This window comes from Cydia strobilella, chromosome 7 (assembly GCF_947568885.1).
Source record: "Cydia strobilella chromosome 7, ilCydStro3.1, whole genome shotgun sequence".
Classification (NCBI taxonomy): domain Eukaryota; kingdom Metazoa; phylum Arthropoda; class Insecta; order Lepidoptera; family Tortricidae; genus Cydia; species Cydia strobilella.
The window spans coordinates 13787684-13804132 of NC_086047.1; the positions used below are offsets into that span (position 1 = coordinate 13787684).

General features: G+C 34.6%; 1 protein-coding gene across 13 annotated transcripts in view; it reads left to right on the plus strand.

The window, feature by feature from the left end:
• The window catches only part of LOC134743219 (3',5'-cyclic-AMP phosphodiesterase), a 597682-nt gene that overhangs the window by 536844 nt on the left and 44389 nt on the right, over window positions 1–16449 (plus strand). For all 13 annotated transcript variants that reach the window (XM_063676606.1, XM_063676609.1, XM_063676607.1 and 10 more), the window contains one exon: window positions 14434–14546. In XM_063676606.1, the coding sequence (XP_063532676.1) occupies window positions 14434–14546 (113 nt within the window). The remainder of the gene's footprint in view (window positions 1–14433; window positions 14547–16449) is intronic.

The following is a 16449-nucleotide window of genomic DNA, read 5'->3' on the forward strand; positions in this document are numbered from 1 at the left end:
TCGATCCGATCGATCGTCCGAGATAGTATGTATGTACTCTGTGTTTAGCAGTAAATGTATGAACTCGTACTAGTTAAACACTTATCTATATGTAAGGCAACCTGCATCTTGCCAAGTGATTCTAGTATAACTAGATATAGTTGATCAAACCAAATTGTCAGTAAATAAGAACAAAAAAAAAACTATATTCATCCTTTTCCTTTCGGTGCTAGTACTAGTGTAAGACAAAGATAGTATGATTATCTCCGTCTATGTTTGAAATGAGACAGTCCCTTGACAAACTATAAGTATACGTATTCTCCGGACAACTACATAGCTGCAGTAGGGCGTAGCGCACATAGATATGCAAAAAGATGGCTCTACAGCCAGAAACCTTTTTGCATATCCAAATGCCCGCACCTATCACGGTTCAAACGCACCCACGTAACTTCTTAGCTACAGTCCAAACCGCAGACAAGTGGCCGTCCTTACAACGTATTTAACGTGTCAGGATTTTTTTAAACTCTACCTATGTAACTTTGTAATATGTATGTTTAATTTAAGTTCCTAGTGATAGTTCGAAAAATGTATACATGTTTATGATACTGACTATGTATAAACAGTATAAGTGTCTTGGCACAGGTAGCTGTAATCTTATACTTGTGTTTGTTTGAATGGATCGATGGCCTCCAATGTTAAGGTTTATAAACTTTTGTCTTATGTTTGAGAATCGATTTATAATAAAATATTTCTTAATAATTTCGTTTTAATGTCCTTTTTTGAAAAAAACAGGCCATTTTGATTCATACTGGATCACGCATAGGGACAAGTGATCAGGGTTGTCAAAAATATAATAAATTCACAGGTAATTTGGTCTAGATAGTTTATTGTACTAAGGTACTTTAAAATGATTAGGTAAATATTATAAGTTAAAACCCGAATAGAACTATGATTAAAAATAAACTTATTATTTGGATTAGGTAATCATACAAATATATATATATATATATATATATATATACCTATTTATATAAAAATACCACACTGAGAATGATTAATTTTAATTGTTATTTTATTATTAAGCGGGGCTTATTATACGCACGAAAGTAACAAAATGTAGAATAATTAAAAACTGTTTTTTTATACCTACCTATATCCCGTTCAGAAATTCCGCCTGTTTTGAGTTGGTGTAAGTAAGTGCCTAGTACTAATCTACCAAAAAACACTAAACAAAGAATAACACATTTTAAAAGCAATTTTTGGCAGTCCTATCCTTATTGACCCTTTACCGTCCCTATTCCCACTTATTGCGTTCCTATTAACTACCAGAGGCGTCCCGCTCCAACCTTGAGTCGTCCCTATTCACCCCCGTTGCGTCCCTACAAACCCCGTATTTTTCGAAGTTTTCATGGATCTCTATTTTCACACTTTTTGCTAACAAAACAAAGATTATTTATACTTACCATGTAATTAATAGGTTCTCAATTAAATGCCAAATTAATTTTTCACTATCAGATGTTTCACAAACACGTAAAACGTTTACTTTTAAAGGAAGTTTTGGAGCTCATATCAACCATTCGTTGACAGACTCAATTTTAAATTGTTAGTTTGACAATATATCACGACTTTCATGCTTTTCCAGTCATTATATTACCAAAAGAATATAATTTACTCATATTTTCAATCGCAATATTTTCTTTTAAGTTATCAGGTAAATGTCATTCCTGGTTCTTGTCCCTATTCCCCCCGCCGTCCCTATTCTCCCCATTTGACGGTACCTAATACATAATGCCACCTTTAACGAATGTCACTTTTAAGAAAATTCATCTTGCAGCCCGGGCTGCCCGGGGCTACAAAGCATAACCGGTTTTTGTGGCCCTCATAAGAAAAAAGTTGAGTACTTACCGCTGCCTTGCAGCGGTACTCAACTTTTTGGCAAGTGTACGCGCTCGTAAAGGCCTTATCAAATAAAAATAAATGATTGGTTATCTACAAAGTTGAGTTTTTTAGAATACCGGTGTTTTTGAGAAATTAACTTAATTTAAGCTAAGGAATACACCCTTGAAAATAACGGTGTTAAAAAAACATTGTATATGAGTACGTGTTTTGTATGTATATCCAGAACCATAAGCGCTGAAAACTGTCTTGGCCCTTTTGCCATTTGGTAGACTTTATTTATTTAGGTTGCCAAAGGCGGCCAAGATTCTGTTCGGCATTGAGCATGTTACTAAAAACTCAACGATAAGATAATTTCAGTGTCATTCTAGTAATTGAAAAATACATAGATGTAAACAAATGTTTCCGATTATCCAACCGAGGGAGAGTTTATATAAACGCTTGAAGATTACAATTTTACTAAGACAAAGTGAATTATCAGTGCCGGAATGAAATAAATTGATGGGCCCTTTTTCAAACGGTAGTATATTGCTCATACTTCGCAGAATCTTTTTGTACACAAGACTCATGTGTTGGTTATCTGTCTGATCTTACTACCTGGAAAATTTTACGCTTCCATATGAATGATGAGAGAATTTAAACATACAATGGCTTAAGAGGAAATCGGACAGTTTGGTTCATTCTAATAGTGTACGATATAAGAGTTTTGAATGATTCACGGTTAGTTTTACTAGACTTATATACACACTACACTACACTTATATTGACCGGGATATAGACCGTGATTACCTTTTGTATTATTTATGAGCTCCCGATATTTCAACGCAGCTGCGCAGTTACATGCATCATGTTCACGGTCACAAACACGGTCACGGGCAAAGGTAATCACGGTCTATATCCCGGTCAATATAAGTGTAGTGTACGATATTAATCGATATTGTGTATACAAATATAATAATATAACAAGTCCTGAAGTGTAGAGGCTGGCTATGGTGATAAGCTAATACCCAATTATTATACAAATATTACTCTTACTATGTATTATACAAACATTAATAACGAATATTCTATACTTAATATACTTGTTTGATTATGTTTTTCATACTCAGCATTCTATATTAAAGACGCAAATCACGGCTCAAAAATCTTCAGACATGGATTAAATTGAGCATACGATAATCATTCCGCGCAGCTGTGTCAAAAGTCCGTATAATACTTATCATAGCCGCCCTCCATTAGATGGTACCTACTAGAAGGAAAAAGAAAAAGCACTCAATATTGAGTGTATATTTAATAATATATAACCCTATATTATATATAAGGGTTCTTACATTTTTAAATTAGAAATTATATATCTAAAAGTAATGAAATTTTATTAAGGCCTAAATAAAATTACCGCTGCACTCACCACGGTAACATAAATAACATAAATCGCATAAATAAAATAACAATAAGGCCGTTCAATAATAACATCAAACATGTGAATGTAGGTTAGTTAGGTATAGGTTACATATGTACTATTACTACTGATGCTCTGATGCGTATTAACTGATGAAACGAACATTTATAAAATGGGATAAATTTCGATTAGTTAATGGTTTACGCGAATACCGTCATAAGTCATAACAGTCGTTACTCGTTCAAATGTGTACTCGTACCTACATAGTTAATTAAATTAATATGGCTATCACCGAGGGCTTCTTAAATTCTCTATCTAACTAAAATACCCTCGAATCAGCTATACTGTGCTAAATAAAGCCTGTTCATGCAAAAAGTATACCGGCGTGGTTTTAACAAAATACTCGTACACTGGACCTATATTGTATTTTCTTGTGTGGAATCAAACAAGAACTACCAACACAAGTAGCTGTGTCCATGCTTACATAATAATGTAATAATCACGAAATGGTGATGGCACACCCAATAATCGATGGCACAATTTAATGATAGTTGTATGGCAATGCCAATTAAGTGAGCGAAGCGTATAAAATTTAGAATCTAAGAAGCCAAAAAAATCTAAGAAACTTATAGTGTCACACGGTAGGGCCAATTAGATCCGTTTCCGGTCCGGACCGGTCTACCGTGTCGAGTAGCTTGACCCTAGAAGAAACTAGGACAACAGCTAGGTATTGAACAACTAACTCTCTTCTTACAGTCAAGTTTTAACACAACAATAACACATTAGGTACCTACATCAGCTGATTGATGAAAGTACTAATCCTCAAACTTGGATAGCATTTAAAACGAGTCGGACTCGCCCACCGATGGTTCCGTACTTTTTAGTATTTGTTGTTATAGCGGCAACATCATCTGTGAAAATTTCAACCGTCTAGCTATCATGGTTCATGAGATACAGCCTGGTGACAGACAGACGGACAGCGGAGTCTTAGTAATAGGATCCCGTTTTTACCCTTTGGGTACGGAACCCTAAAAAAGACATCTAGTGTATAGGCCAGGAAATAAATGCCCAAAAAAAGGTATAGAGGGAAATGCTTGGAACACAATTTTTGACTTCGTAGCTTTATTTGGACTAGTTAGGAGGTGAACATATCAAAAGTCCCCGGCCATAATCCTGGTGCTGGGGGGGGAGAGGGGGGTTTGAAGGTTCTATTTTTCGGTTTTTTGATTATATCTCGGAAACTATGCGTCTGAGCTAATTGGCCACTTATACAAAATGAAAAGAGATGTAATATGTTACAAGTTTTATTCAGTCAAGTTTTTCGATATCTTGTAAAGTTTTTGAGATATCCGCTCTTGAAGGTTTATTTAGGGCTCTCATTTTTATCTTGATTATCTACATCAGTGAAGCTGCTAGGCCGGGTTAGGGATCGTTTTCGTATAAATCGGGGGTGCTCAATTCATTTATGGTATCAATATTGACACCATTCCTAAGTAAAATCAAAATGAAAAAAAAATATTTTTTATAAAACTCCTCTTTACGCTTAAACCGCCGAACCGATTTCGTTGAAATTTGGTATAGAGATGGTTTGAGTCCCGGGACAGTACATAGAATAGTTTTTATAACCAAAATCATCTTTTAAGGATGTGAAAAGTGGGGTGGAAATTTGTATGGGGAATCAATAACCGCTGAACCTATTTAAATAATATTTGGGATCGTCTACATGTTTGATTTAGTTGATAATGATACCAAACGTGACTTAAAACCTAAATTTAAACAGTATTAACCTCAGGAATTCAACTTCGGCGAAGAAGCTGAATTCCCCTCACACCAAATTTCACACCTTCAAAGTATGATTTTTGAGATAAAAACTATATTATATCCTGTCTCGGGACTTAAAACACCTATTTACCAAATTTCAACTAAATCGGTTCAGCGGTTTAAGCGTGAAGAGTAGTTAAAAAAAAGTTATTTGTTTAAAGATTATATGTTTTTACTTCGGAAAGGTGTCAATGTTGATACCATAAATGAATTCAGCACCCCCGATGTATACGAAAACGTTACCAAACCCGGCCTAGCAGCTTTACTGATGTAGATAATCAAGATAAAAATGAGAGCCCTAAATAAACCTTCAAGAGCGGATATCTCAAAAACTATACAAGATATCTAAAAACTTGACTAAATAAAACTTGTAACAAATTAAATCTCTTTTCATTTTGTATAAGTGGCCAAGTCGCTCAGACGCATAGTTTCCGAGATATAATCGAAAAACCGAAAAATGGAAACTTCAAACCCCCCTCTCCCCCAGCACCAGCGTTACGGCCGGGTACTTTTGATATGTTCATCTCCTAACTAGTCCAAACAAAGCTACGAAGTTAAAAATTGTGTTCCTAGCATTTCCCTCTATACCTTCATATTGCTTGGCCTAGTAGCAAAAATTACGTATAATCGATATCACTCATGTCATTAAGGTTCGGGTATACCCTGTACGCAAGCCCTTGTCAATTTAGGTAATTTGATGATTATACCATATCCCTTACGGGTGGATTAGCAGAATGGCCATGCCGCCCACGCGGCTAACATAAGGATTCTAAAGGATTATACATTCATAAAGCAAAAGCATTTTTTTTAGAACAATTGACTAGATGTTGCTACAATTTTGTATGTTATCGTTTTGATTACACATTGACACTTAAACATAGCAAAATAGATTTTAAAATAAGTTAATTTTACATAATGCTGTCATTCTTAAACGTCGTACTGTACAAGCCTTAAATGGTTAGGTACAATTCGTTTGTACAGTCGGCAGCAGAACATGCTAATCGGGCGAGGTGTTCAAAATGATCTTGACGCGACTTTATTGTTAAGAAAATAAGGGCGTGTCAAGGTAATTTTGAGCACCTCGCCCGCTTAGCAAAAAGGTCTACTTCACAAAGCTGTCAAGCGCTAGAGAAACTATGGCGTGGTACGGCACCTAGAGTAGTCTAGGCTGTATAATCATCAACCTCATTAATACCTAACCTTCAAAAAAAGAGCGTACTCCATCTTAACGGCCAGCAGCGCACTTACAACCCCTCTGGTGTTGGTGTCTATGGGCGGCGGGAATCGCTACCCTCTGGCGATTTGTCTGCTATATCATAAGAATAAGAACCTAGAAAACCGATAATTTATCATAACCTAAATGTATCTGTTATCTTATTGTGCAATATTTTTACAACGTAATAACAATTTTATCATATCTCCATCTAGTACTAAATATCGTAAATATTAATTCAGGTCAACAGGAAAAGAATTGACAATATAATATATGTACGTAGGATTAGATTTTCCTTGAATTTGTGACATTTAGGTACTTTGAATCGAAACGAATCGTAATCACGTGTAGTGATCCGCAGATAATTAACCGGTCAATTCGAACAACGTGATAATTACTAGATACGAGGACAATACGAGATCTAATAGATACGTTATAGTTTAGTTCTCAATTAGTTATCTTTTGCAGTTCGATTCGAGAAACCAATTATCATTTCACGCTACAATTATTGTGACGTTTTGGAATATCTAGACATCCATTGGATGTAAGTAATATCTTAAGCAAATCTTAAAGAGATCATTTAAGAGGACATTCGGAATCGCGGAAATGTCAAATTTGACATGACTTTCTTAAATATCTCGTTATCGTTTCTGTTTCATATCTAGTGGATATCTAGTTGATATCTAGATCATTGTTCGAATTGGCCCGTAAGTATGTGTCGATACAGTCGATGCATATCAAAATAATTCACGCGAAATTCATAACACAATTCCAATTATGTTAGGAAGGAAAAACGCGTCATATTACCGTGCAAGAGAATTTAGACAATTTTGGTATCTCACAACACATACGAGTGAAACTAATCTTTGACAGGTTTGTTGTTGTAATTATCACTGGATGTTTTGACTGGAACTTTTACTCGTACTGTTTACTACGAACTGGTACACATATATCACACAATCGTTGCATATTGTTATCATCTATGCAGTGTGTCTCTCTAAACTAGTTTCTTTACAATTACTATGTTTGTAAAGCTTAATTAAACTTTACAAAACTTTGTATATATTCGAACATAATGATATTAAATTAATAATATATAGTAAGTAAGTAAGTAAGTAATTAAATATTCTTTATTGCACCAAAATTATACATTTTACATACATGTAAAACTATAGAGAGTATCATTTGAAATTTTGAATTCACTTTGTGTTCTAACGAGATGTTTCTACGAAAGTTTAATTTGAATCATTTTTATAGTGTACATATGCAGATTCAATTTAAAATTATAAACAATTATAACATAATAAATATATATTATAGGACAATTTTACACAGATCGATCGTCCCACAGTAACCTCAATAGGATAAGGCTTGTGTTGTGGGCACCTACTACTAGACGACAAATATAATCCCATCAATAAAATAAATGTATATTACATACTACCAGGCCAATTCGAGTTTTAGTTACCTATTCGATCTGTTTCCAATATAATACTGATCTGTCCGTGTCAAAAACGACATTTCTTCAACCAAAAACGTCACTTTTAACACTGACAGATTATAATATCGGAAACAGATCGAATAACTAAAACTCGAATTGGCCTACATATTCCTTTCAAATTGGATTTAATTTGTTTAAAAAAAAACATAATTTGACCTACTTATAAAAACTTCGCTTCTCTGCGCTCGCTCGTTCGAAAAGATAATCATACAGATACTGTAGTGCATAATCCTTTCCCATCGTTTTTTCTCGGAAACATTCGTATTTGTCATGTTACTTCAGTCACCCTCAGTACTTTTTGTACAGACTAACTGAAATGGCATAACACGTTCTTGCGTTTCCTTGAAAAAACGATGGTAAAAGATAAATGCACTACATCTGTACCTTTTACCATAGAGTAACTTATACTAGAGCGGTACTGTCATAGTAAATTTTGTAACCCCAGTAAATTCACTGCCATCTGTCGACACACTTTAAAACTAAAAATTAAGATTTATAAAAATACGATAAAATGTATTTAAATATGGATAAATGACTTTTTTTATTTGCATTAATTATTTTTATGATTTTGACCCATGTTCTTTCACTGATATGCGTTAAAATTGTTAAATAACAAACGAAACCGTCAACGCCATCTATACGACAGTAGGCCAAAGCTATTAGCGCCCTCTGAACGAGAATCAAATTTGCTTGATTTTCGAGGCACGTTTTTTCCTTAGACTGTATCCATCTATTACGGAGTTATATCTATCTTTGCTTTTACTATAAAAGCCTAGGTGTTGGTCGAGACTTCACTAGGAGACAGCTCGCGGAGACGACTTTCGGATGTCAAGGCAAGTCTAGACTTGGCTTGACATCCGATAGCCGTACCTAGGTACTACTTGCTGGACTTGTCCTTCTCGGCTTTCACGGTACTCTTTATTGTTATTAGACTGTACATTGTAAGTACCTTTATTTTACGGAAGACCAGGCTAGCACCATGCTGAGTCGGGATCGTTTCATGGCTAAGTAATAATGTGTTGTTATGTTATGTTATAATGTGTTGTTAGTTTGCCATGGATAAATGATTTTCATTTTTATTATATTCTATTTTGACATTACTAACCAAAATAAGGTATCGTGCGATTTGCGACATAAAGTTTCCGAACTGTATTTGCTTGACAATAAATTTTACTTATAGTCTGAAATGTTATTAACAACTACGTACCAATTTAACACAAAATGAGAAGTTACTTGAATCGTGACCGTATGATTCGCACTTAAACTTTTGTCAGCTAATTTATCCATATTGTCACTCGATTTTAAGCCTAAAGAGAATTGACAAAAGTGGGTTTTTGCATGTTACCTTTCATAATTTCGAAATATGTAGGGGGCTATACGGGTTTAATTCATGGCTACATATTAGAAGTTCAGTGAGCTATTGTGTTAAGTATCAAACGGTTGTTTCATCCAATTCATTTTATTGTCTTAGTTTTGTGGTATGCACTGCATAAAGAAATAATCGGTCGATTGTGGTGTTTTATTATTTGCAGCAATCTTTAGAATATGACTGTGTGTACGATAACCTTTTAAGTACCTATGTATTTTTTATATCTTCATATTACTTTTCGTAACAAAGGTAAGTCAGCAAAAAAATTATTCCTAGAATAAGGTTATGAACCCTCGTATTCAGTATTATTCTGTACAAATCGGTCAAGTAAATTAAGTAAAAGTCAGGAATCGCTCTAAACTTTCATAGAGGGTTCATTATTTTATATCGATGTATTTAATTCGACATTTGTTTTATATATATATATATATATATACTTATGTACGAGTATAAGATACATTTTTAAGAGAATGCTGAAAAGAGTAACAGCATTTTATTGTGTATTTTTAAAGATAAGTAAATATGAATTAATGATAATATGACTAGGTACTTAAGCTGGCGTGTAGATTTTATCGTACCTAATAAATTAGTCGTGTTTAATAAAGTGTTTTTAAGTTACTAACGTAACTTACGTTACGTAACTAAATGAACTACGGTAGTTCTGTACGTTATGGCCGACTATAATATTTATAGTTATAAATTATAATATTGTTATCGAAGCATGCTCGCTAATTTCTAGTACAAAAATAAGACAAGTCCGCGAAACATTGCGTATTTGGACCGTGACAGGTACTAATGAGTCGCGGTCGGGAACTGGGAGAATTCAGGACGTACGATGTGTCAACCGTTTCCAGGAAAATGTGAAATGTAGGCCACTGCCGAGCCGGACAGACGGGCGAGTCGAACGCTGCCGCCGGAACGCCGCATTTTTTTACCACAAATAGCTCCTTATTCATTCTACTTGGACTTTATTATAAGATGATTAAGGTGTCACAAAAAGTGCCATACCGCCGTCAAACTCCACTAACTTTTTTTTTAATGATGAATAGGCAGGCGTTTGACCACGATTAACCAAAACTCTTCGGGATTTCCGAATCACATGTTATATAAGGGCATTTTCAGACAAAAGTTTATACCATTTACTGTTTTTCGACAAACTATTGATTTAAGGAAAGAAAAAACGGTCCGAAAAAATGTCAGTTATGTGACGCATACTCACATGCATTTTGTATGGACCGTCACAAAACTGACACCTAAAATTTGTATGAAAACTGGGAACACAGCTTGTCGGAAATAAAGTAAATGGTACACTTTTATCTGAAATCCTGCTTAAATAACGATTAATGTATGTACCTAAATTATTGACCGTATTTCAACGATAAGAATGCTACGTGTTGCTAAATATAAGGTTCATAAAATAAGTCTTAAACTTATTGAAAAGAACTTTTGCAAGCGCTCGGCTGCGTCCGTGCTATCTTAATGTACTAGGCATGATGCGCTTAATTTCTAAATGAAATGTGTTCATTTAGAGTGCTCTATACTTACACTCCGCCTCTGGCAGCTGTGACCTTGTGCTAAATACTGGGTGATAAAAATCAACGTTGTCATCTACCCATCAGAATCAATTGAAATATTTGCTGTCTGATATGTTTGTCTGAATATGAACAATAATATCAACAAGGTTGAAAGTATTAAATTTGTCGGTCATTCGTGATATTGGTATCGGTAGGTAGGTACTTATATAAGTTATTATACCTACAAGTATTACCATTAACAGTTAATTCTACAGCTTTTAGTAATCTAATGTATGTACATTATGTTATGTTGGGCATTGTTAAATAACAATAATCTATATCACTACTATATACTGACTGGCCCACCGAGGGTTTCGTACAAAATTAACTACACTACCATCTAACAACAGCAAACAGATACCAGAATTTCATATCATTATAATTAGCATAACAACACTAAAAAACTATAGAGTTAATGCAATTGGAGGTCTCGTTAAATGCGACCTTCCGGCGATTACAGATGTTTATAACTTTACAGATCGTGTTACACGGAGACAAATCGTGATATACGTGCGTCACAAGCATCAATACACGGTCTTTCCCAGATAACTTATGAATTTTGACCCTGTTTATTGGCCAACCAAGTCCCCTGTTTATTGGCAATCGGTGCACGCGTTTTGTCTAGAGACCGTAATACGAGACAAAATACACGCGTAGCAAATTAGCAAGTTTAATTAATAAGTAAAAAAAGGCAATAGTTAGTGAGAAACAACCTCCAAAACGCAATATTGTATTAAAGGGATTTTAATAGCTCAAGTAAAGATATAGCGTACCGCACATCGTCCGCGATGCTAGCTTACGCTAAGTAAAAACTAGCATTGCATTAAGTTCGCAAGGTAGTCGCATCGTAGTTATGTTTAGCTCATAAAACCAATAGCCGTTTGAGACTTCTCCCACATAAGGTACAATAACAGCTAAATCATAACTACGACGCGATTGCGTAGCGTGTGAAGTAGCTACATATGTATATGTTTTTATTTACTCACATAACTGAATTGCGTACCGGCAATATTTCATCGTTCATGAGAGATTCCGGGTCAACGCGGCTAAAATGGGAAAAAATGGTTCATTCAATTTACATACTCCGCTTTAAATCAGAGTCAAATCGGGAGGTATTTACATATTCATGATAGTATTGCCGAGAGTTACAGCATGTGAGATACTTATGTGTTATATTGTACATAAGTCTATGGTAGCTAGGCTCGGTGCGTTTGGCCAAAGATGAGATTAGTAATTTATGGTGCAAGTGTAGAAACTTGCTGTGTTTGCCTTCTCTACGTAGTGTGACCTGACCTGTTCTGATTCTGGTCTTATCTGCCAAACAACAATACCCCACTGCAACCCGGTTATCCACTTGACACTCATCATCATCATCTTCTTGGCATTGTCCCGGGTTACAATTTAACTCTATAATTATAACCCTTACAAAATTATAACCTCATCATCTAGCGGGGTACATACATGATGTCCTTAGCCATACCCCCCACCTTAGCCCTGAAATCCCACGTTGGGTTACTTCTCAGGAATGTTCTAACGTTAATATTTGTTTAATTAGAAGAAAAGATAAAAAAATAAATTTTCAAACAAAAGATATTTCCAATAATCGCCAGCAACAAGGAACATACTTTGTTAATCATTGGCAGTGTTTTTGACAGTTTGTTCGAAAATGTGCGGCAATGGTGACATTTGTCAAAAATCAGAATCTTATTAGTGTCATACATAAAAATAATAATCAAAAAGGTCGAAGAAGGTTTCATAGTATTTATTACCTCAGGAACTACTAACATACAGGCCGCTCCAAAGTAAAAAATCGTAATTTTGTTAATTTTTTCGTAACCGCTACACCGGTTGTTATCATACTTTGTATACTGGTTCTAAATACCCTAATACAATATGTACATTTCGGCTTTGTCCAATGGCTAAGGAAAGGACACCCTGTATAAGAACAAGAACCATTTTTGTTATATTACAAACCCTTTACAAAAAGCCGCGGCTAAATCTGTCTATTTGTTTTAGATATAATTAAGAACATTTTTTCGTATGCAAAACAAAAAATAGCCTATATAGCCTAAACGCATATACAGACTCCGTTTCATCTGAGGTAAAAATGATTGAATAATTTGCCTAATTTAGACAACGTTTAAAGACTCACGGCAGTCACGGCCTGATTCTAATTTTAAAATACATCAAAAATTAGATGTTGTTGCGTAAAGACAAATTAGACCAGGTTTTCTTGAGTTGAATGAGTAGGGCTAACGAAATTCTAATAAATTTTAAGAAATGGGAATTATTAAGTTACTTTGATTTAGTCATTAGGATTTTTCTTTTGTGTAAATTCTAAATCCCCTGCTATATTAATCTAAATTAATAATAGGGACAGGCAGAAATTAAATATATTGAATTTTTAAATAGAACTACATATTTACCAAACGAGATTAGGTAATTTAGAGCCAGCCTAATTAACGTTGCTAAACTTTATTTTCGTACGTCTATTCCAAATTAAGTATAATCAAGGGTATTTGTTTTCGCCTATGTGTGTAAATTAAAGTAATAAGTTCTAGGTTTAATTATTATAAAACCTAGAACTCATTACACACATGCCCCACAAAACGTACCGGTATTTATAGCCACAATCGCGTGACATATCAGTAGTAAACCTCGAACGTACGAACCTTGCATTTTAGTATTCAGTTTAATTCAATTAAATTATTTATTTCGACTCATTTTAAACTGAGATGCTTTGTTTTAACCCTTTTCCAGGCATAAAGACTGTACAGGACATAATCCGGGCATGCATGATATGGTAAATCTTCTAAATGAATGTGCAATGTCAAGCAGCACTTTTTTTAAATAATTTGTGGTTATCAAACTATATGTAATAAAATTACAAACATAATTTAACATAAGGTGGTATGTGACTTAATTTTATATATTCCACGGTACCTATATTTATTTTTTTGTACACGGTCTTCTGACAGTCTTTACCAAATTCTCCTATTAAAAACATTTTGTTATTTTTAATTATACAAGTCAAATTATACCTTATTACGTTATATTTTCACAATAGTTAAAACTTTTCTTATTGTATTCAGATTTAGATAGTTCTGAGTTTAGTGAAGTTTAGTGAATTTGACTCTCAGTGCTTGGAGTCGAAAGTCTTCCTGACTACCTCAAGTAGAAAAGTTTCAAAAAGTATGTTTCTGGTAAAATGACATTCTAATGAGCATAAAATAGCTTATAAAACTATACATAAAATTGTGGCATTGTAGCAGGAAGAGAGTGAAGATTATCAAAAAACGCTGTAAAGTACAAAAAATCAAGATATGATGGTCTTCCATCATATTCAGCGAAAACACACAGAAGCCCATTTATTGTAATATGGTTGTATTTTCAGTAGATAGTACTATAATAACAAATTATTAAAATCAAAGAACCGCAAAAAAGATATTCCCACATCATGCATGCCCGAATTTTGTCCTGTACAGTCTTTAGTACTGTTACGCGCCAATAGAATTTCAACTTTAGAATTCTGATTTAAAGTTCAAATTAGATTGCACTTTCGATAAATGTTACTGGTGATGGTAAAATGGTAGTCTTTGGTTTTATTATAAATTTAGAAATATAAATGAAGCATGTGGAATAGTAAATTACAATGACTGAAAATACTATTGTTTGTTACAGACGAGGCATACATGAAGCTTGCTTTGGAAACGGTGGAAGAGCTGGACTGGTGCCTGGACCAGCTGGAGACGATACAAACTCACCGCTCTGTGTCTGATATGGCCTCACTTAAGGTAAGTGCATTTCCGAGTCGCGGCCATATTTACTTAACGGAAAATGGATTTTCAAATAACGAATTGGAATCTAAAAGGGTATCGTGTGTGGTGATGAATTTTTAAGGGCTGGTTGTTTCGCGCAGAGCTATAAGATACATTTTCATTTATAAAGTTAGCTAGCTTTATTCGGTTTATTGACGCATTGGTGTGTAAGAGTTGCAACCTATACAAGACTTTTGCATCTTATAGCCCTGCGACTTCAATTATTATACGGAATATAAACCTTGAGTTAACAACTATTTTTGGTGACTTGCAATAGACCAGTCAAAGATGATGAATGATGATAACGTCTTGTGATTATGGGTTATTTCTAAATAAATAAGTGACGACTTATGACGTATAAACGGATTGTGAATGAATCATTATTTGTTTAACTAAACGATGTCTCTCGGCGCATGTAAAACCTGCGTGTGACTTTATTGAATAGGAGTACAAGCCTCATGCATGCATGTACACTAACTAACATATAAAAACTATTTTGATTTATACATTACAGTAACTATTTTCAGATATAAAGTGTTTATTATGATTAAACAAAGTTTGTATATAAAACATTTTTTTTACATAATATCTAAAATTAATAATAAATAAAAATAAGAAGTTATTAACTACTTAAACTGCTACAAGACAATAAATTTTCCTTTATTAACTTTATTTTCTATTAAAACAATAAAGTGAGCTAAAAACATAATGACCTAAACTAAAAAACTTACAAATAAAAAATCTGACCTAGGTCTCGGTCGTGTGGTAGGGTGCCCAGAAGGCTGGCCGCATTTCCGCGCTGTATAGCTATGCTGATGCGCTGCGCGAAATAGTGACCAGCCCTCTGGTCACCGGAAGCCTCAATAAGACGCGCCGATATCTCCTTGTGGAGTCGGCGCGCACTTGGCCCCCACGGCCCCAGGGTTTCAACCCCAAACGCCGCAAACAAGTAGCTACTGCCAAGGGCAGCATACTTGCGACGTTTGTGGTTTTCGGCTGAAGATGCAGCCGCACTGCTAAAATAAATATAACAAGACATTTAGTCAAACAAACCTGCGCGAGTAGTACAATGGTGCAAAGGTACTCATTACAACACTTGTTGTGAATATGTATAGGAACCTAAATATTTAGGCATTGTTTTGGATTCAAGTGATGTGGTTTACGAGTACATGTACTAAACCTAGAACATATTGTTACTGGCCTAATCACAAATTGAGAAAAACCGTGCCCAACAGCAGAGAAAATAGAACGTTAGAATGTCAGTCTCGTCCATATTTGTAAATAGTATTATAAAACAAATATAGCAATCTCCTCTTTGTTATCACGATTAAATGCATTATTCAGCTCCATTGCCAACCGTAGAATTGAATGGAAAAACTATGTCTAACAAGCGGATTATACACCGCATTATAGGAGTTATTACGGTTCTGAGGTTCTGTCGTTTATTTGCCGTGCAATTGCTTTATCCGGAACCATGGAAAGTTACCGCCGACAAAACACGAATTGGAACTTGCATATTAGCACTTAGCACACTATATGTTAGTCCTACTTAAAACGTTAGCGGTACGAACATATCAGTCTGAGAGATCATGAACTGAGGTCATGTCTTTGTTGCCTTCTCAAACCTGTGAAATCCCTCCGTCAGCATTAAGACAGAATTTTATGCCTAATACGGAGACATTTATGTATATAGGGAAAACGCGTTTTCACTCAAAAACGGGTTTTACAGTAACATATATACATAAACTCTGTTAGTATTGATAAGTAAATATACTGGTAAAGTACAGTTAGCATCAAATAGATAGTGACGGTCAAAGTGGCCAAATATATCATCGGGACACATCCTTATTTCTATGTTAACAAAGGTGTTTTACGATAT